This window comes from Pelophylax lessonae (genome assembly GCF_965119305.1).
Source record: "Pelophylax lessonae genome assembly, chromosome: 12".
Lineage (NCBI taxonomy): Eukaryota > Metazoa > Chordata > Amphibia > Anura > Ranidae > Pelophylax > Pelophylax lessonae.
In genome coordinates, this window is record NC_138779.1 from 150,952,764 (window position 1) to 150,973,075 (window position 20,312).

Sequence of the window (20,312 nt, forward strand, 5' to 3'; positions counted from 1 at the left end):
AAAATTAGTAGGAGGGCTCATAGCTCCATCTAGTGATAATCTATTTTGACATTTTTTTTTTAGCTACAGTGTAGATATAAACCATTTTTTTTTATACACCATCAGCAAATCAAAATGAAGAGCAAGTTTATGCTAAAAAATCGATTTCAACTGAGAAAAGACAGCACTGAGTAAGGATAATATGTACACAAAGCCTTTTTCAAAAGACCTGGCAAATAGGTGAGGGATATCATTGGCTGCCTCAAAGTAAACAGGGATCACATGGCAAATAATGGATACACACAGTGTATGGTTAATGACATAAGGAATGGTAATTTGTGGTATGTAGCCTATCATATTGATGACCACAGATAGAGTGCTAATGGCAGGATTGGGGGGGGGGGTTTCCCCATGTACTGATGGATTGGGTAGAGACACTGCCAGGCAAGCAATACCTTAACCTTGCCCACTGAAGCTCACAAGGATCACATGGCAGCAAAAAGACCATCCTTGGTGGAAAAAATAATACTAATATTAGTAGCGGGGTATTATATACAGTATAAAGTATAAATGTGCCCATTCATAGACCCGCATCCAATAAAGATGGAGAGTATAGCACTTAATGTCTGCTGCACAATATAGTGCAATAAGGATTCAGAAAAATGGATACTAATTGCTGAGAAAGTCCATAATAGTAATCCTCAATAGAAATACTTACATTTGTGGGTGACTGATGCACTGCACGGATAAGTAAGTCTTGGGACAGGTATGTTTGCCAGTCTGGAGCCATATGGGAATGGCCCCAATATATATATATGTATAATAAAAAGGTAAGGTATGCTGCGCACATCTGAATAAATGCAAAAACAAAAGAAATATATGAATGAGCTGCCAACACGTTGATCTAAGAATTAGAATAATAGATCCCCATGAAAATTAAAAACAAGTAGGTGTGGCGCTGGAATTGAATGAATGAGAACTACAAAGTCCTTGACAACAGACAGTCCAAATCTGTATAATCGAACTTCAACAGGAAAAAAGACAGGGTGCTCCAAAGGACACTTCAAACTCCAATCACCGTGTGCAAGAAGAACCGCCACCAAGACATAAGCTGGCCTCTTACCACAATGATTTGACCCCCATTACAGAGATCAATCTCAGCCTGTATGATATCCACTGTATACCGGTGCCAAAGCTTTTCACTGACCACTGCTGTAGTCTCCTCGAGCCTCCTGCAGGATGAGTGCAGCCAACTTGAAGACAGTCTCACTGGCCACTTCTATCTGCCCCAGATGAAGGAATACAATGGGCAGTATACAACATATCTTGTGAAGTGGAAACAACCAAACTTGTAAATGGATTCAGAGTGGCAATGAAAACTCAATCTTGAGCTGTGAATCCAAGACTGCAGCCTCTCAGGAAATAGTGATGTGAGGTTAATAAATCCACCTCATGGTACTCTCCACCCAACCACCACAAATGTTACCATAGGTAAATGAAACTACTTTGAGGAAGTAGTTTCATTTACCCATGGTAATTTATTAACTTCTCATTCATTCAATTCCAGCGCCACACCTACTTGTTTTTAATTTATATATGTATGTATTTGGGGGGGGGGGGGGTGGTCGAAGGCCACTTCCCCTAAACCATTAGGGAAATGAGGCGATAGACTGGTGGCGGGTGGAGTCAATAAAGACCCCCGGACGTTTAGTCCCGTAAAGAGCTGCCTCTGGATGAGTATCTATCTCTATCCCCTGGCTCCATGGCACCCGTGCATGAGCTGCACGTCAGCGTCAGATGTCATAGGGACGCCTGACATGAGTGGCTGCGTCATAGCCCCGTGACAAGGGGATGACCGTGCACATGCGATGACCTGTGCCATTTAGTGGAGCCGGCCAGCCATTCACGTGATGGAGCCCAGTCAAAAGGCCCCAAACACTGACTATTGTGCAACGGGGCCTGCACATGCTGGGGAACAACGGTGCCCCAACAATTCACATGGACACTTCATCCTCAGTGCAGCTGAGTTTCCTCTGGCCGCTACAGCTGTCACACAAACAGCATGGCAGCTGAAGATTACACCGTCCATGCTTGAAATTCGGAACTGGTTACTAAAATTTTTGAATCCCACCACTGCCAACAGAGTATGAATATTAACCCTTCATTGATCAATCTGCAGTAGGTATAGGTGCATTAACCTCTCAGTGATCAGATACGTTAACGCATCAGTCCTTCGGCCTTTAAACATTAACCCCTGAGCAACATGCCTGCAGTGTACGTGATCTGCGTCAAAAGCATGTGCGTTAACCTGTCAGTAATAAATATTCCATGTGTGCATTAACCACTTAGCACCCATTTTTCTGCGCAAATGTGCTGCCATACCCACCACATTGTTACATTTGCAGCCTTTCCTGTTCTGGAACAGGTACCCTTTTGCTACATTTTTATAAACAAAAATAGGCACACTGTAAGAGCCCATTCACATTAGTGCGACTTGTCAGCCTGACAAGTCGCGCTCCGTCGCGGTCCATTGATTAGCACAGGACCCGTTCTAATAAGAGCGACACAAGTCGCTCCGACTTAGAAAAAGGGTCCTGTACTACTTAGGGGCGACCTGGAGGCGACTTGCATAGACTTCCATTATGTGAAGTCTCTGCAAGTCGCGCCGACTTCACAGGTCGCCCCCCAAAGTCATGTTGCGCTAGTCTGAATGGGCTCTAAAACATCAGTTTAACAAATATTTAAAAGCATCAATACAATTAATACAGACACTCCTTGTTTTACGACTTGCCTGTTTAACGACCGCTCAGACTTCAGACCAGCTCTTGGGCACTGTACATCATTGTATTGTACAGTACAGGACTTTTGTTGTTTTTTTGTGTTCTGTACTTATGCAAATTAAAACAATGGTTGAGTTTGAGTTGTGTTTAGAACTTTTTTTCAGAATACAGTACAGTACAGTAGTCAGGAATGCTTAAAATATTGATTACTTGTGGCTCCTTGTTTAACAACCAATTTGTTTAACAACCTGGTCACTGGAACGGAACCTGGTCATTAAGTGAGGAGAAATGAGTAAATGTATATGGGTGCGCTTAACTCAAAATGCAAGGGGGAGGGGGCACCTGAACTTTAAGAACAATAGAGTGAAGAAATTAATAAAAATAAAAAAAGGTGCGCTCAACCTGTTCTAATGTATCCCATAAATCAATATGGGAACATAACAAAAAAAAATTCTGTGGTTGCGTGAACTAATACATAGAAAAGTTGATGGGTGCACTAAAAAAATTTAGTGCAAAATGTAATAATTGCAATATATATAAATGTATAAAAAAATATAATATATGCACTAAATATGGTGCCAAAATAAATAGAGTGAATGAATAGATAAATATACAGTGTGCCAAAACTTGCTCCGTCCAGTGATTAATATGCAAATTAATAATATATAAGCATAGATGCAATAAAAACTGTATATCAAAAATGGTGTTGAACGGGTTAACAATAAAAAAAATTGTGCAATACTTGATAGTGACAATATATATAATAATATATGCAATAATGGTTGGGCTCAAAATAAAAGCTTGCAAGTTTTTGAACACTTTATATTTATTTATTCATTCACTCTATTTATTTCTCCGCTGACACCCTCTGTTATCCAATCCTGTTTGTGAAATCCAGACGGATGGAAACCCTATTTCTCTTACGTCCTCCGACAGTCGCCGCCTCTTCATATTCGTCACATATGGGGTATTAGACTTTGCTCCGAAGGAGTAGCTAGGCAACAGAATATGTTAACATTAAAGCTTTTAACATATCCCACCCTCAAGGGGTGGTCCCCTCAGTCAATACCCTCCTACTTCCTGCAACCATATCTCAGTTTTAATGTCTAGCTTGTCAGGAGTGGCTGGCTCTCTCTGTGCTGGGGCTTTCTGCCCCAGACTCTTTCTTCTTTTTTGATTTTTGTTTGAGTTTTCTCTCTACCTTTACTTAGCTGTTCTTTTTGTCAGCGTTAGTTAGTTCTTCGGATGAAGAGGATCATGCGGGCTGGGTCTCGGGCTGATCCCCCTGGTCGCAGGTCGTGGGTCAGTGGCTTCCCAGCCTGCCATCGAGCATTCAGCCAGGTAACGCTCCAGGCACAGTGAACGACCCATCCCTGTTCGGTGCAGGGATGATTGGTGAGGTGGCTACCTCACTGGACGCTGTGCGGTTTCTTAACCCCCATTCTGTGCGTCTTGTATGCGACTCTCCCTGCCTCATGTGCAGCGGCTTGTTCGCCTGTGCGGGTCCCCCACGCCACTGTGAGGTAAGTGTATTTATGTGGGGACCTGTCTGTCTGGGGGGGTGTCAGTCTGGGACTGTGTAACCTGCCTCTATTCACACTGTTTGTCTCCCTATCTCTCGGCTGCATGCTGTGGGCTGCAAGGGGGGGGGGAGCTGTGTGACACTGTGTGTGTCAGCCTTGTCAGTGTGAGAAGCTGTGTGCTGTGGGGCATGTTTTGTGGCATGTTTGGGCATTATACAGCGATCGCTGCGGCGATCTGACATGTTTTTTTATACATGGATGACATGTGTGCATTACTGTACTGTGGAGCGGTGGTTTCTGCGCCAAACGGCGCCATTTTGCCTACACTCGCTCCGGCCGCATGTTCTACATGCATGGCGGCCATTTTCTTGTAGCCTCCCATAGGCTTTCATAGAGCGCCCTGGCAGCATCACTTCCTCTTCTCCAGGAACACCGATCGAGGCAGCAGCAGCGGCGAGGGTCTCCTCAGGTTTTATCCTTCTGTTCTTGCTATCCATTGCCTGTGTTAAGTTTATTATTCCCTGTGGGGGTCTCACTGTGCTTGTGTGTGGTGCGGTGGGCTGCGCTCGCCACGCTTGATTAAAGGGGCAGTTAACCCTTTATTATCCGGCATTTGTTATAGGGGCAATGGATTCTCAGGAGGGCAAATTTCCTACCGCCTTGGTGGAAAGCCAGGGGACCGCTGTTTCCCCCCCAGGGGGGGATTTAGCCACTATTGTGGCTGGCCTTGCTGCTCAGGTGGCTGAAGTTGAAGGGGTTGATAATTCTCCCCCTGGCTCGCCTGAAGAGCTTGCAATCATGGATGAATTGATTGCTTCCATAAAGCAAACGCTGCGTTTGCAGGATGAAGTGTGTCCCCCCGCTGCCTTGGCGGCTTATGGGACGCAGAGAAAACGCAGGACGCCGCAGGTTTTTCCCTGCAATGATGATTTTCAGCGCGCTGTTAAGGAACAATGGCGCAATCTGCGCAAACCTTTTGCTGTACCAAGTAGGTTCAAGCTGCGTTATCCTTTCTCGCCTTCCACTGATGAAAGGTGGTGTGTGCCTCCCCCAGTGGATCACGCTATTGCGGTTTTAAACAAATCCACTGCGATTCCTGCAGAGGATTCCCCTGTGTTCCGTGATGCCACGGATAGGAGATTGGAGTCTCTTGCCCGTCATACTTATTCGGTTACGGGTTCTATGCTTAAGGCTCTGTTTGCTTCTCTCATGGCGGCCCAGGCGATCGCAAGTTGGACGCAGATGCTTAGGCGCGTCCTAGTGGCCGATTCGGCCTCGCCGGCGACCCTGGATATGGTGGATCAAATCCACCAGGGTGTCATGTATCTGTGTGATGCGGACCTGGACCTAGTTCCGTTGGCTGCACGTGTGCACAGCGTGGCGGTGTTGTCTCGCCGCCTGGTTTGGTTGAAATGTTGGTCGGTGGACCAGTCTTCACGTAAGACCTTAGCCAATCTGCCTTATGATGGGTCTCGCCTTTTTGGGGAGTCCTTGGATGTGTTGATTAAGGGGATCACCGGAGGTAAGAGCACTCTCTTGCCCCATTTCCCCAAGGCTAAGGGGGCTTCTGGGAAGAAGCATGCTAATTTTCGGCCCCCTCAGGGGTCCTTTTGTGCCTTTCGGTCGCACTACAAGGGCAAACCGTTCAAAGGTCAAGGCTCTCAGAAGAAGCCCTGGTCTGGTAAACAGAAGTCCGGTCAATCCGGATCCGCAGCCCATAACAGTGCGGCCTGAAGGGGCGCCCTCACCCAGTTTTGGGGTGGGGGGACGCTTGCTCGGTTTTCTTCGGCCCTGGTTGGCCCGTGTTCGGGACAGATGGGTTCAGGAGATCGTTCGATCTGGTTACAAGATCGAGTTTCTCTCTCGGCCGGAGAGCAGATTTTTTCCCTCAAATCTTCAACTGTCTCCAGAGCGTTTACGGGACCTGCACCTGGCGGTGCGGGACCTGAGGGCTCAGGGAGTGGTAGTTCCGGTGCCTCATCGGGACAGATTTCGGGGGTTTTATTCCAATCTGTTCACCGTGCCCAGAAAGGAGGGCAAGGTTCGTCCAATTCTGGACTTGAAGGCTCTGAACCTCTCTGTGCGGGTTCGCAGGTTCCGCATGGAATCCCTGCGATCGGTGGTGGCTGCCCTGGTTCCGGGGGAATTCATGGCCTCCATCGATTTGAAGGATGCGTATCTTCACATCCCCATTTTCGAGGGTCACCAGAGGTACCTTCGATTTGCCATTGCGGAGGATCACTACCAGTTCGTGGCGTTGCCTTTTGGTCTCGCCTCGGCTCCGCGGGTCTTCACCAAGGTGCTTGCACCGGTTCTGGCATTGTTGAGGGCCCAGGGCATTTCTGTCCTGGGGTATCTGGACGACATTCTGGTTCGGTCTGCGACCAGCCAGGGTCTGGAGGAGGACCTGTCTGTCACGATGCAAACTCTGCAGGAGTTTGGTTGGACGATAAATTTTCCAAGTCGACGCTGAGTCCGTCGGTTCGTCTTCCCTACCTGGGAATGATTCTGGACTCGGTGCAGGCGAAGGTCTTCCTGCCGGAAGACAAACTCAGAACTCTTCAGGAGGAAGTCAGGTCCCTCAGGGACGTTCCGCACTCGTCTCTGCGGACGTGCATGAGATGTCTGGGATTGATGGTCTCGGCTTTCGAGGCGATTCCCTTCGCCCAGTTTCACACGCGGGGTCTCCAAGCGGAGATCCTGTCCATGTGGGACGGGCGACCTCAATCTCTGGATCTTCAAATCTCGTTGAGTCATCGCACCAGAAGAGACCTTCTGTGGTGGCTCCAGTCCCCGATGGTGTCCGGGGGCAAGTTGTTTCGTCCTATCTCGTGGACGGTAATCACCACGGATGCCAGCCTGTCGGGCTGGGGTGGTGTTCTGGGCGTTCTGTCCGCCCAGGGGACTTGGTCGGAGGGGGAGTCTTCCCTTCCGATCAACATTCTGGAATTGCGTGCGATAAATCTCTGTCTTCATCGCTGGACGGACCGGCTGCAGGGCTGCCCGGTTCAGGTGCAGACGGACAATGCCACGGCGGTGGCCTACATCAACCACCAAGGGGGCACCAGGAGTGCCCGAGCGGCTCGAGAAGTGGCCGACATTCTGTCTTGGGCCGAGACTCATGTCCCGGCGATAACGGCGGTTCACATTCCGGGGGTGGAGAACTGGCAGGCGGACTATCTGAGTCGCCAGACCCTGGATCAGAGGGAATGGTCTCTCCACCCGACTGTCTTCCAGACGTTGTGCGCGAAGTGGGGTCTTCCAGATGTGGACCTGTTCGCGTCTCGTCTCAACAACAAGGTGAGAAGGTTCGTGGCAAGGACGCGCGACCCTCGGGCAGACGCGTCGGACGCGTTAGTGGCCCCGTGGCATCAGTACAGGCTGATGTACGCGTTTCCACCGATTCAGTTGCTGTCCAGGTTCCTTCGCAGGTTACACTCGGAACGCAGCACGGTGATTCTTGTGGCACCGGACTGGCCTCGCCGGTCCTGGTACGCAGACCTCGTGAATCTGGCGGTCGACGCCCCGTGACGTCTGCCTCTTCGAGACGATTTCCTGTCTCAAGGTCCAATATACCATCCTGCTTTACAGTCGCTGGCTTTGACGGCCTGGCTGTTGAGACCGAGGTCCTGAGGGAGAAGGGTCTCTCCCCAGAGGTCGTTCATACCTTGATCAACGCGAGGAAGTCTTCCTCGGGGAAGGTTTATTACCGTACTTGGAAGGCCTATTTTGCTTGGTGTGAGTACAGGGGATTTTCTCCCCGCACATATTCGGTTTCCCGAGTGCTGTCCTTCCTTCAAACGGGTGTCGATCAGCGTTTGGCGCTGGCTACGATAAAGGGTCAGGTGTCTGCGCTGGCCTTTCTGTTTCAACGTCCCGTGGCCTCCAACTCCTTGGTTGGCACTTTTGTTCAGGTTGTGCGGCATCTGGTTCCCCCTAGGAGGGATCCTCTGCCCCCTTGGGACTTGAATCTCGTTCTATCTGTGTTACAACGTGCTCCTTTTGAACAGATCAGGGAGATCTCGTTGTCTATGTTGTCCAAAAAGGTCGCCTTTTTGGTTGCGATCACTTCGGCTCGCAGAGTGTCGGAGCTGGCGAGTTTCGGAATTCCATCTTAATGAGGATATTGTCTTGCCTTCGCTGTGCGCGAAGCCTACACATCCAAAGGAGGTGAGATTACATTCTTTGGATGTTGTTCGGGCGATAAGGGTTTACCTTAAATCGACTGAGTCTTTTCGAAAGACGGATTCCTTGTTTGTTCTTCCAGAGGGTCCTCGGAAGGGCATGGCGGCGTCGGCCTCTACCATCGCCAAATGGATCAGGCAGACCATTGAACAGGCCTATGCTTTGCAGGGGAAGGTTCCCCCTGTGCCTGTGAAGGCGCACTCTACTAGATCTCTGAGTACGTCTTGGGCCTGTCGTCATGGGGCTTCTGTAGCCCAGGTGTGTAAGGCGGCGACTTGGTCGACCGTGCACACTTTCACAAAATTCTACAAAGTAGATGTTCAGGCATCGGCGGATGCTTCCTTTGGCCGCAAGGTTCTTAGTGCGGCGATTCCCTAGGGTCCCTTGTAGGGACCACTGGCTGTTGGGATAAGTTTTTTATCCCCTGGTTATTTGTCTTTTCCTGGGTTGTTGCTCCTGTTGAGCACCTGTTTTTTCCTGTTGCCCAGTTGGGTTCCTTCCTTTGGTAAGGTTCCTTTCTTTGATGCGGAGACTACGTTGCCTTTCGGCGCGGATGCGTTTCCCACCCCTCATGTTTGCACTGCTTTGGGACGTCCCCATATGTGACGAATATGAAGAGGCGGCGACTGTCGGAGGACGTAAGAGAAAACTGAATTTTTGTAAAATCTTACCTGTAAAATTCCTTTCTCTGAGTCCTCCGACAGTCGCCGCCCCCGCCCCTCTTTTGGGGTTTGGTTGTATACTCTACTGCTATTCCACTAAAACTGAGATATGGTTGCAGGAAGTAGGAGGGTATTGACTGAGGGGACCACCCCTTGAGGGTGGGATATGTTAAAAGCTTTAATGTTAACATATTCTGTTGCCTAGCTACTCCTTCGGAGCAAAGTCTAATACCCCATATGTGACGAATATGAAGAGGCGGCGACTGTCGGAGGACTCAGAGAAAGGAATTTTACAGGTAAGATTTTACAAAAATTCCGTTTTTTCCCTCTGCCTGGAGGATTGGATAAAAACGGGCAGGCGGTCTGTTTTCATCCGATCTCCCATAGAGTAGAGTGGGGATCTGACAGGTCTGTCACTTCACACAGAGCAGAGGCGGACCTGTCATCCGCCTGCTCAGCGGGGATATGCGGATCGATCCCCGCTGAGCAAAACAGAGTCCGCCGGGTGGAAAGTAGTGATTGACCGATATCGGTTTTTCGTTGCCGATACCGATATTTTGGCCATCTCAAATCGGTATCGGCCAATATTTTGTACATTTATTTTGTACATTTAAAGTTTTGCAAAATAAACAGAAAACCGATACTGATCCGTCTCTCACCCACTTGCCGTAAGTGATACCCAAGTGATACCCCTCGGTCCGGCATACGATATCGTGGTCATGCCCATTACCACCTCAGGAAAGGTGAAGGCACAGTCAAAAAAGGTGTAGTAATTTACCATAAGTTAGACAATGCATTTTAATGTTATAAAGTAGGTAGATGCAGTATAAATACAAGTTCAAAATCTGCCTGTTCTGCGCCTCAATAAAATCAATATTATATTTTCAGGTTTTGTAATTCTACATTAATATTTAATCTCCCTATTTCTTCCACAGATTTGGAGGGAACTGTTCTCTCCCCTGCATGCACTAAATTTCGGCATTGGTGGGGACACCACACGCCATGTCCTTTGGAGACTTCAAAATGGAGAACTAGAGAATATCAAACCGAAAGTAAGAAAACATGTTATATATTCTTGTTTCAGTCTGGAATAAAAAAAGTGAAAATGCATATTTGCATCTTAAATAAATTGTCCTTATTCTATAGGTTATTGTTTTATGGATTGGCACCAATAACCATGAAAATTCAGCAGATGAAGTGGCCGGAGGTGTGGAAGCCATCATAAAACTCATCAACACGTTGCAGCCACAAGCCAAAATAATTGTCATAGTAAGTAAAAAACAATAAGAGATGTCCTCCTGACATTGCCGGGCCTTCCACATCAAGGGTCTGTTTCAACAAGCTATGTTCACTGCAAACTGTTTTTGCATTTCCATACAAGTCTATGGGTCTTTGAGAAGTCTAAACAAACTTAGAAGCCTATAGTACTGATGCTGTTGACACAGACCCAAAGCCTGTTAGCACGGGTCCTAAACCCCCAACTGAAGTCTTTTCAGGTTACAAAGGAGTTTGGCCAAAGCTCTTCTGTACATACTTCTGTGTGTCACAGGAGTGCACTTAGTTCTGCACTCCCATGACCCAGATGCAGCTGACAGCGAGCTAGAGCCTGTTGTCTGCTGATGTCACAGAGCCGGTTCAAGCTGTGCAGGGATTCTGACAATAATGTCAGGATCTTCCCAAATGCCTGACCTGCAGCTGGGTCAGCCTCTGACAGTCACAGCTCTGTGCTCAAAGCGGACTCAAGAACAAGAGTAATCAGCAGTCTTTCATCGCTCAGTTCTCAGTGTAGAGCCCATGGAGGACAGCTGTGGCTCTGGTCCATGATGCAGCCATCTAGGTGAGTATGTGTGTTTTGTTTTTTTTGATTCCCACACCATAAGATACCTCTTTCTCTTAGTGGAAATATGGTTGCTTCCCACTCTAGTGCTTTCTGCAGGTATAGATGAAAAACGGCCACTGTCCTCACACAGTTATTGCAGGTGTCCTTATGCACACTTGTACTGCACATAAAGAGAGGAGGTGTGTCTGACCAGTGGTCATGTAACTTGCGCCTAGGCAGTCTGGGAGCAGTAAAACTCAACCACCTTTTTATTTTTTTTATTTTTTTTTAACTTTACTTTTCTTGCCGCTCCTGTAAAAGAGGCCTCAGTGTTACCACACCAGGACCCTGCATTCACTATACTTGGTCTCCCACAGTACACAGAACATGCAAATGCAATTATTGCTAAATACTAGGGCTGAAATAACTAATCAATTAATCGACAACTAATCGATTATGAAAATAGTTGTCAACTATTGTTAGTCAGCTGAATAGTTGCCCTTGCATACAGAATGCATTATTTGTTTACATATCAGGAAATACAGTGAAGCACACATACAGCTCAGTACACCGTTCATACATGTCAGTAAGTGCCTGAGAACTTGTGAATGTGTGAGGAGCAATGCCTCTTGGGACATGTAGTCCTGGGCAGGAAGTGAGTGGTTCTAAAGACAGAAGCTTTTTACCTTGCGATAGGGGCACTCTATACTATACTTTGCAGCCTACTATTGGGGCACTCTGAAGGCAGAAGTACCCAGAAGCGTCGGTGGGGGGACCCCATAGGAGAAGAATCAGGGCTGCTCTGTGAAAAACGATTGCACAGAGCAGGTAAGTATAACATGTTTGTTGTTTAAAAAAAAAAATCCCTTTAAAAACTCTGTGCAGGGAAGATCAGCATTTGAACCCAAAGAAGGTGGAGGCTGAAAGACTGGAGGTAATATAAGGCATTACAATTACTATTAACCAGTTCTGGACCGGAGGGATTTGCCCCCTTAATGGCCAGGCCATATTTTGCGACTCGGCACTGCATTAATTTTTACGAACAATTGCGCATTTGTGTGACCCTGTACCTAAATAAAATTGATGTCCTTTTTTTCCTCACAAATAGAGCTTTCTTTTGGTGGTATTTGATCACCTCTGCGATTTTTTATTTTTTTTGCGCTATAAACAAAAAAAGAGTGACAATTCTGGGAAAAAAAATATTTCTCTTACGTCCTCTGACAGTCGCCACCCACTCATACAGTCTTCACCAATGGGTATTAACCTCTTATCCACAGGAGCAAGCTAGGGATAAGACTTGTTAAAACAAAGCAATTTACATAGACACACCTGTAGGGGGCTGTCCCTTTGGTCCAATACCCCCCTGCTATCAGCCTTCCCAACTCAGTTTGTCTTCTGCCTAGTTAGGAGTAAGATAGGCTTCCCTGTGCTGGGGCTACATGTCTCAGCCTTTCTTCTGCTTTATTATTTTTATTTTCTGCAAAAGTGTTTTCTTTGCACTACTAGCTTTTTATTTGTCTGCGCTTAGTTAGTCGGATCTTCGGAAGACTACAGTGTTTGCGGAGCTGGGAATCGGACTGTTCGTCCTGGTACTCCAGGACAGAGGATCTTATGGAATCCCAGCCCGCCATCGAGCGTTTAGCGGGCTATGCGTGCGCCCTGGCCTAGAAAACGACCTGCCCCTGTCCTCAGGGGCAACAGCCTGCGAGGTGGCTACCTCGCCGGGATGCCTCAACATGCGGTTTTTGATCGTGCGACGCATCCTATTTCAGCTGCCGCCCCCCCCCCCCGCCGTCTGGGGTGGGGGGTTCCCGCGATATTGAGGTGCCCACGCCATCTGGAGCGGTAAGTAACTTCTGTGTGGGGCCTCTGTTTGGGGATGACAGTCTGCTGATGTCTGTGCTCTCCCCTCATGTCTAAGTCCGGGGCTCGCATCCCTCCCGGTCTCTGCGGGGGCCTCTTGGCGCATGTATCGCCGTGGGGCGGTCTGTGGGGGTCCCTATCCCTGTCCACTTTATCAGTGTGTTTGGGGGTGCAGACATGGCGGTGCAAAAAACCGTGGGTCCGCCATTTTGGGTGTGGGCAGCAGCTCTGCCCTCACTGTGGGCACTTTCTGCAGCTCTCTATGTAGTGTTTTTGGCGCCTTCTTGTGTGTGGCAAGATGTTCTTTGCACATGTTCGGCGGCCATTTTCCCGGAGCCTCCCATTCAGATGCATTGGCAACCATTTTCCCTTCGTCAGCTTCCTGTTCAGCCTCTTGCGGGTGACATCACTTCCTTTCCTGTATGCAGAGATAGTTTCTGGCAGCGTGGTAACACTTCTGGGGGTTCTTTTTGCTGGTTTTGGGGAATATTCTTCTGTTTTTAGTGCTTTTCCCATTTCAGGGGGATACCTTAGTGTAATCCTTATTGCAGTACCTTCCGCCGGGGAAGAAGAATAGGAATCATTTAAAATGGACCTCCTCACATTGCTTGAGATTAAGGAATGTTCTGAGTTAGAACGCTCTTTGCTCATTACTAGAATTACGAGTTAGGTACGGCACCTCACCATGGGATGTTTGGAGATACAGGCAATTTCAGCATTTTGTGGGTTTGTAAGCTTAGCCCATGGGAAAGACTTATGGATCAAGGGGGAGTAAATAGACTAATATATATAGGATGTTGATATAACCCCCTAATCTTGAGTCTTCATGTCTTTTGGTGGGCTGGGAATGCGACTTTAACCAATGCTCTCAGAAGTGCTAAAATGCAAAGTCATAGATTTAGTGCATTCCACTTCAATGGGCATGAGGATAAAATAAATGAATTATAAATTGCCAATTAACAATTTAGCTTCGGTGGCCAGACAATTTTTGCAATTTTTTTCTTTGCTTTTTTATTTTTCACTTATAGGTTTTAGAGCTTGTAGAGCTTGTAAAAGACGCCTCAAACCATATATTTTCTGAAAGCACATGACCAGTAGAATAAAAAGAAGGTGCTACTGGTTTTTAAGGTCCCATGATATTTGCGCAAATGTTTATCAAATCAATATTTTTGCTAAAAATGCACTAAAATCATTATTAGCAGATAAAACAAATTAGAGGGGGCGCTGACCGAGGGCCCACAAAGGGGCCATCGACTGAACCCTGCAAAAGAGGGTCGTCCTCTGAAGCCCCTCCATGGAGGCCCCAAAAATGGCCCCCTTAAGGGGTCAGCTGCCGTAATGCGGGTAGTGCCTGGATGGATGAGCCTGGCTCGGCCGCGCGGCCTAGATTTGTGGATGCCCAGCTGTGTGTGCGCGGGTCTGAGAGGGACCAGGACCAACAGAGGCAGCGGAGGGGAGGGCAGTTGCCCAAACAAAGAGCGGCGGCTTCAGCCGCCCTCACTGGGGCCGCCCAACACAGCGCCCAGCCAGTAGGCTGCAAGGCTGCAGCCTAAATGTCTGCATGGTCCAACCTCGTGGAGCGTGGACCAGCGGATGCCAGCTCACCCGCTCCCTAGGCCCCATAGCTGCAGCAGGGAGCCCAAGGGACAACCCCCCCTAGAAAAAATCAAGAGGGTGGAGGGGGGACAGTGCAACAGGTGGTCAGGGGAACACAGAGGCAGCTGCGTCCCTAGCAATCCCCCCAAGAGCAGGTGCAAAAAGCCAGCTCACTACCTCACCCAGGGAGACGGGAGGAGAACCCCAAAGAGACCGACCACCCCAGGGCGTACCCACACCACGTCCAGGGAAGGAGAGGAGGGATTCCTGTACTTACTGGTCCAACAAAAGCGTGCAGGTAACACTCCCAAGACAGAACCTCATCACCACCGAAGTGGGGGGCTGTCAGCCAAGGTAACACTGATGCAGACTATCGGCGCCCGGTCATATGTGTCTCCGCAAGACGTTTAACTTGCCGAACGCCCCGGTCCTGGATGGGGCCTCTCACGGCCGACCCAGCGCGTCTGCGTGTGCTCGAAGGCCAGACTGGGGGACCACTGGATCTAGATTATTCAGCCCATCGCCCAGCCCAGCAGTTAATTGTAGATCTCACAGGAGAAAAAACAGGGGAAAAATGCCATTTAAAAGGAAAAGATTTGCCAGGCCCAAAGATCCCAGCAGGTAAACTAGGTCCTTACTCCTGACTAGGCAGAAAAAAACTGAAGGTCTATAGCAGAGAGGGGGGATGTATACCACCTAGAACTGCCCATAGACGTAGCCAAGTCTTTTTTTCTGCCTAGTGTCCTTCTCCTGTAGGAGGCAATATAACCCTATGGTTCTGAATAAAGGATTTGGCTTCCATCACAACTGAGACTTTAAGGTCTTGGGACAACCTATCTAAAAGTATGTTATGGCAGCATAATAGTCCTATGATGCCTCTCTCAGGTACAAAGGGTGCTATGATGCCTCTCTCAGGTACAAAGGGTCCTATGATGCCTCTCTCAGGTGTTTTTTGGGTGAGCTGGCGCTTGGGCATAGGACTAGTAAAAGTGCTCCCCACACTCCCCTGCCTCATCTGTGTCATCAGATTCTGGATCTGGCTCTGTTGCCGCAGACGTGGCCCATTGTCTTGTACCTAGGTGTCCTTGAACTGTGAGGTTCCCAGGTTCACAGCTGCAGCCTTGCCTGTTGTGCCACGTGAAGCTCTGGAGTCTTTGCAGTGATATTATTTGGGCGATATTTTAATTTTCTCCAAGACTCACCTAGAGCACTGCTCACATGTAAGGCAAGTATTACAGCTGCTGAGAGAAAACCACCTTTATGCAAAGATTGAGAAGTGCAGTTTTCATCGACACCACATATCTTTTCCTGAATACATCATAAATAGTGTTGGTTTCCAAATGGACCCACATAAACTTTCTGCTATCTTACAATGGCCCCAATCCAACCACTTTGAAGGGACTCCAAAGCTTTCTAGGGTTCGCAAATTACTACAGGCACTTCATCAAGGGTTTTGCCTCCATAGCTGCCCCCTTACTGCTATGACTAGGAAAGGCACCAATTGCAAACTGTGGCCCTCAGAAGCAGAATAAGCTTTCCAGCATTTAAAAGGTATGTTAGCAAGGCTCCAATTCTTTAGCATCTAAACCCTGATCTCCAGTACATAGCTGAGGTCGATGCCTCTGAGGTAGGAGCAGGTGCCGTGCTGTCCCAGAGACAACCTAAAACCAGTAAAATTCATCCAGTGGCGTTTTTTTCTAAAAACGTTTCTAAAGCAGAGATGAATTACGATGTTGGGAATCGAGAACTACTGGCTATAAAACTAGCATTAACCGAATGTCGACCTCTTCTGGAAGGGGCTTTAAAGCCTTTTTCTATCCTGACTGACCGAAAAAACCTGCTGTATCTTAAGACTGCTAAACGTTTTAATGCACGTCAAGCTCGATGGGCTCTGTTCTTCTCCTGTTTTTGTCCTTTCTTATGGCCCTTGACATAAGAACAGGAAGGCCAATGCTCTTTCCAGACAGTTTGTTACTTCTGAAGAATATCAACCTACCGAGCAGTATATTATTCCACCTCACAAGATTGTCGCACAGATCTCTACAGCTCTTTTCCAGCAGTTACAGGAAACCCAGAATCGTGTTCCTCATGTGCTGAAGGTACCACCAGGTTGCCTGTTTGTGGGTACGTGATGGAGTGGGTACATGATGGAGTGTTATCCGGTCATTCTGGTGTCACAATCACTCTTAAGACCTTGCAGCGTCATATTTGGTGGCCTCACATAAAAAGGGATGTTACAGACTATGTGGCTGCCTGTCCAACTTGTGCTGCTAATAAAGTTCCTCGCACATTGCCTGCTTAGCTATTACAACCACTTTCTGCACTTCGCCAGCCTTGGACCCATTTGACTGATTCTAGGACAATATCCCCCCCCGGACAATATCCCCCGGGAAACATCCCCCCTGGACAACATCCCCCCTGACAATATCCTCCCTGGACAATATCCCCCTAGACAATATCCCCCCTCTAACCCTAACCCTATGTTCAGGGGGATGTTTTCCGGGGGGATATTGTTCCGGGGGATTATGTCCAGGGGGATGTTTTCTGGGGGGATATTGTCCTGATACCCATTTGACTATGGACTTCAATACAGAGTTACCCAAATCCGATGGCATGAATACTATATGGGTCATAGCGGATTGCTTTTCTTAGATGTCTCATTTTGTATTACTCTCTGGATTACCTACAGCGGAAGCTCTGTCTACCCTCTTTCTTTCCCACATTGTGAAACATCTTGATATACCTACCAATATGGTCTCAGACCGCAGATCTCAGTTCATTTCCTGATTCTGGAGAGCATTTTGTAAGAAACTGGGAGTAACGCTCTCACTCTCGACCTCACATCACCCGCAAACAGATAGTCAAACCGAACGCATGAACCAGACCCTTGAAACCTATCTTTTTACATCAACTCATTACACTCCAATTGGTCTAAGTATTTGCCTTTGGCTGAATTCGCCATTAACTCACATTGGCACAGTGCCCTTCATACCATGCCATTCTACACAGCCCTAGGCTATCCCCCTCAGACCTTTCCACTACTTCAGCCTTCTTCTGGTGTACCAGCAGCAGATCAGCGGGTAAGAAATATTTTGGTACACTAGAAAAAGATTTGCTTATTGCTACGGAAGTCAGCAGGCAGATATGAACTTTTCTCCAACAGACGAAGATGCCATATGCCTTCATATGCGGTGGAAGACAGAGTTTGGCTGTCTACCAAATACGTGAGACTGAAGCAGCCCTCTACCAAATTGGGCCCTCGATTCATTGTTCCTTCTAGAATAATTGCTTGAGTCGGACCAGTCTCCTATCTGTTGAAATTGACCTCCTCTTTTCTGGATGCACCCTGTGTTCCATGTTTCTCTCCTTTTAAAAGGGCAATCTTCAATCGTTATTCCAGAACTCAACAGCTACCTCCACCTGTTCTTGTTGATGGATAACATGAGTTTGAAGACTCTGGATTCTAGAAGGCGGGGTCGTGGCCTACAATATCTGGTTCATTGGAAAGGACATCCCATCACAGACCATTCCTGGGTTCCAGCTAAAGATTTGCATGCCCCTACTTTCGTTCGAGACATTGATGCCTCCTTTCCTGTTAAGCCCCGCTAGGCCCTTGGAGGGGTCCATTGGAGAAGGGGCCCTGTCATGTACCTAGGTGTCCTTGAACCGGGAGGTTCCCTGTTTCGCGGCTGCAGCCTTGCCTGTTGTGCCACGGGGAAGCTCTGGAGTCTTTGCAGTGATTTTCCAGCCTGATGCATTGCTTTGGACTCACTAGCCCCACCTGCTGCCAGCTGCAAACAATGTACAATTTAACCAGCCCTTAAATAGCAGCACTTCCTGTTACTCGGTGCCCCTTTGTGTGGACTATCTCCCTGGGTGTGCTGTATTCTCTGTGACTCTGATTATCGTGTATGAACTTTTGCCTGAATTCTTGACCCCTCTCCAGCCTGCTGATTCCGTACTTCACCGCCAGCTTATGTATGACCTCTGCCTACCTGACTACTCTCTGAATTTTGTTTGTATACCGCTTTGCCCGATCTATTCCTGGCCCGACCTCCCTGACTCCGTCTTCACCTGAATCCTCAGCACTCAAGCTCCACTTCGGACTCTACCTCACAGGTACCTGACACCCATTCTGCAAGGTTTGTAGCCACACTCCCTGTTCTATCAGATAGTGAGGATGTTTCCTCCACTCCTGTAGCTGCACATGAGAAGGCGCTAGTTGACGCACTGATTACATCTGTGCAGGAAACTTTAAAAATGGAGGATGCAGCTGAGGCTGCGGCAGAGGTGCCAGTCCCCTTTAGCACCCACAAGCCATCTCGCGCGGGAAGGTGTTTCTTTATCCCTCCTATTTTGACATGTTTGTCTATAAAGATTGGGAGTGTCCAAAACTCCTCTTTGTAATTCCTAAATGCTTTGCTGGGAGGTACCCCTTTCATATGTCACTTCTCAAGACGTGACTTTCCCACCAGTAATGGACCCCCCTGTCTCCAGGTTGAACAAGGCAACCATGGTTCAGTAGAAGAATCTCCGGTTTTTAAAGATGCGGCTGACAGGAAGGCGGAGTCTGTGGCCCACAATATGTTCTCTAGTGCTGGTTCGGCGCTGTTGCCAGTCCTGGTCATTGCCTTAGTGACTGAGTGGGCTAAACTTTTGCACCGGGATCTATAGGGTGAGCAGATTTCCCCTGCCTTTGCTGAGCTGGCGGACCAGTTGATTCAGGGGCTGCAGTTTGTCTCTGATGCCCCTTTGGATACGGCTCCCCTAATTTCTAAGCTATTTGTTGCTGCAATAGTGCTTGTAGGAGTGTATTGTGGCTCAAGTGTTGGTCTACGGACCAGGCTTCTAAAAAAAGCTTTGACTGATTTGCCTTTTCAAGGCGATCATCCGTTTGGCGCTATCCCAGGTGACATCATTAAGAATCTCATGGGGGTAAGAGTACCCTTCTTCCACAATCTGGAAAAGGGAAAGAACCTTGTCACAGATGCGGCCCATCTTTCTCAGCTCACAAAAAGTTGTTCCTTTAGGGTCTACTGACAAGGGTTTAAAACCATTCAAGTCCTCCCTCGGAAGGTTCCAATCGGCCCTTGTCTGGCAAGCCTAGAGCAGGATTCTCTAGCCTTGAGGACAAGGCTTTTTCAGCATGAAGGTGTGCCCTCACCCATACCTGGGGTGGGGAAATGTCTTTGCTGGTTTCCAGGCCTTGGACCTTCTTGATAAACTAAAAATAGATCCACCAAGTGATACTGTCCGGTTACAAGAGAGTGTCGTTCTTGCCCTCCGGAAATGTTCTTTCCTTCCAATGTACGTCTGTTCCCGGGCCGATTGCTAGCTCTCTACAGGGTGGTGGAAGACCTGTTGTTTAAGAGTGTGATTGTCCCTGTTTCGGTATCGGAACAGTCTCAAGGTTTTTTATTCAAACCTGTTCACGGTCCCAAAGAAGGTACATCCGATTCTGGACCTCAAGGCCCTGAATAGCTTTGTGCGGGTACAGAAATTCAGAATGGAGTCCATTCGCACAGTGGTGGTATCTCTACATCAGGGGGATTTTTTTCCTATCGACATCAAGGATTCTTGCCTGTTCATTCCAATATGTGCCCGACTCCAGCATTTCCTCAGTTTTTGCTGTGGGAGAGGAGCATCTTCAGTTTATGGCGTTACCCTTTGGTTTCGCCTTAGCTCCTCGGGTCTTCACAAAATCGTTGGCCCTGGTACTGGTGTGGCTATGTCAGCAGGGGATTGTGGTACTGGGCTACCTGGACGACCTCCTCTTGCGAATGGAGTACCCTGCTGCCTTGATGGATGGCGTGGAGAATACTATACAGACCCAAGGAGTTTGATTGGCTTTTAAACTACCCAAAGTCTGCTCTGTTTCCATTCAGAAAAATTGGTTTATCTGGGT

At 48.0% G+C, this 20,312-nt stretch overlaps 1 protein-coding gene across 1 annotated transcript in view; it reads left to right on the top strand.

Moving 5' to 3' along the window:
- The window catches only part of PAFAH1B2 (platelet activating factor acetylhydrolase 1b catalytic subunit 2), a 75,329-nt gene that overhangs the window by 36,697 nt on the left and 18,320 nt on the right, over positions 1–20,312 (top strand). Inside the window, exons 4-5 of the mRNA XM_082274296.1 lie at positions 10,065–10,181; positions 10,276–10,398. Coding sequence (XP_082130422.1) covers positions 10,065–10,181; positions 10,276–10,398 — 240 coding nt within the window. The remainder of the gene's footprint in view (positions 1–10,064; positions 10,182–10,275; positions 10,399–20,312) is intronic.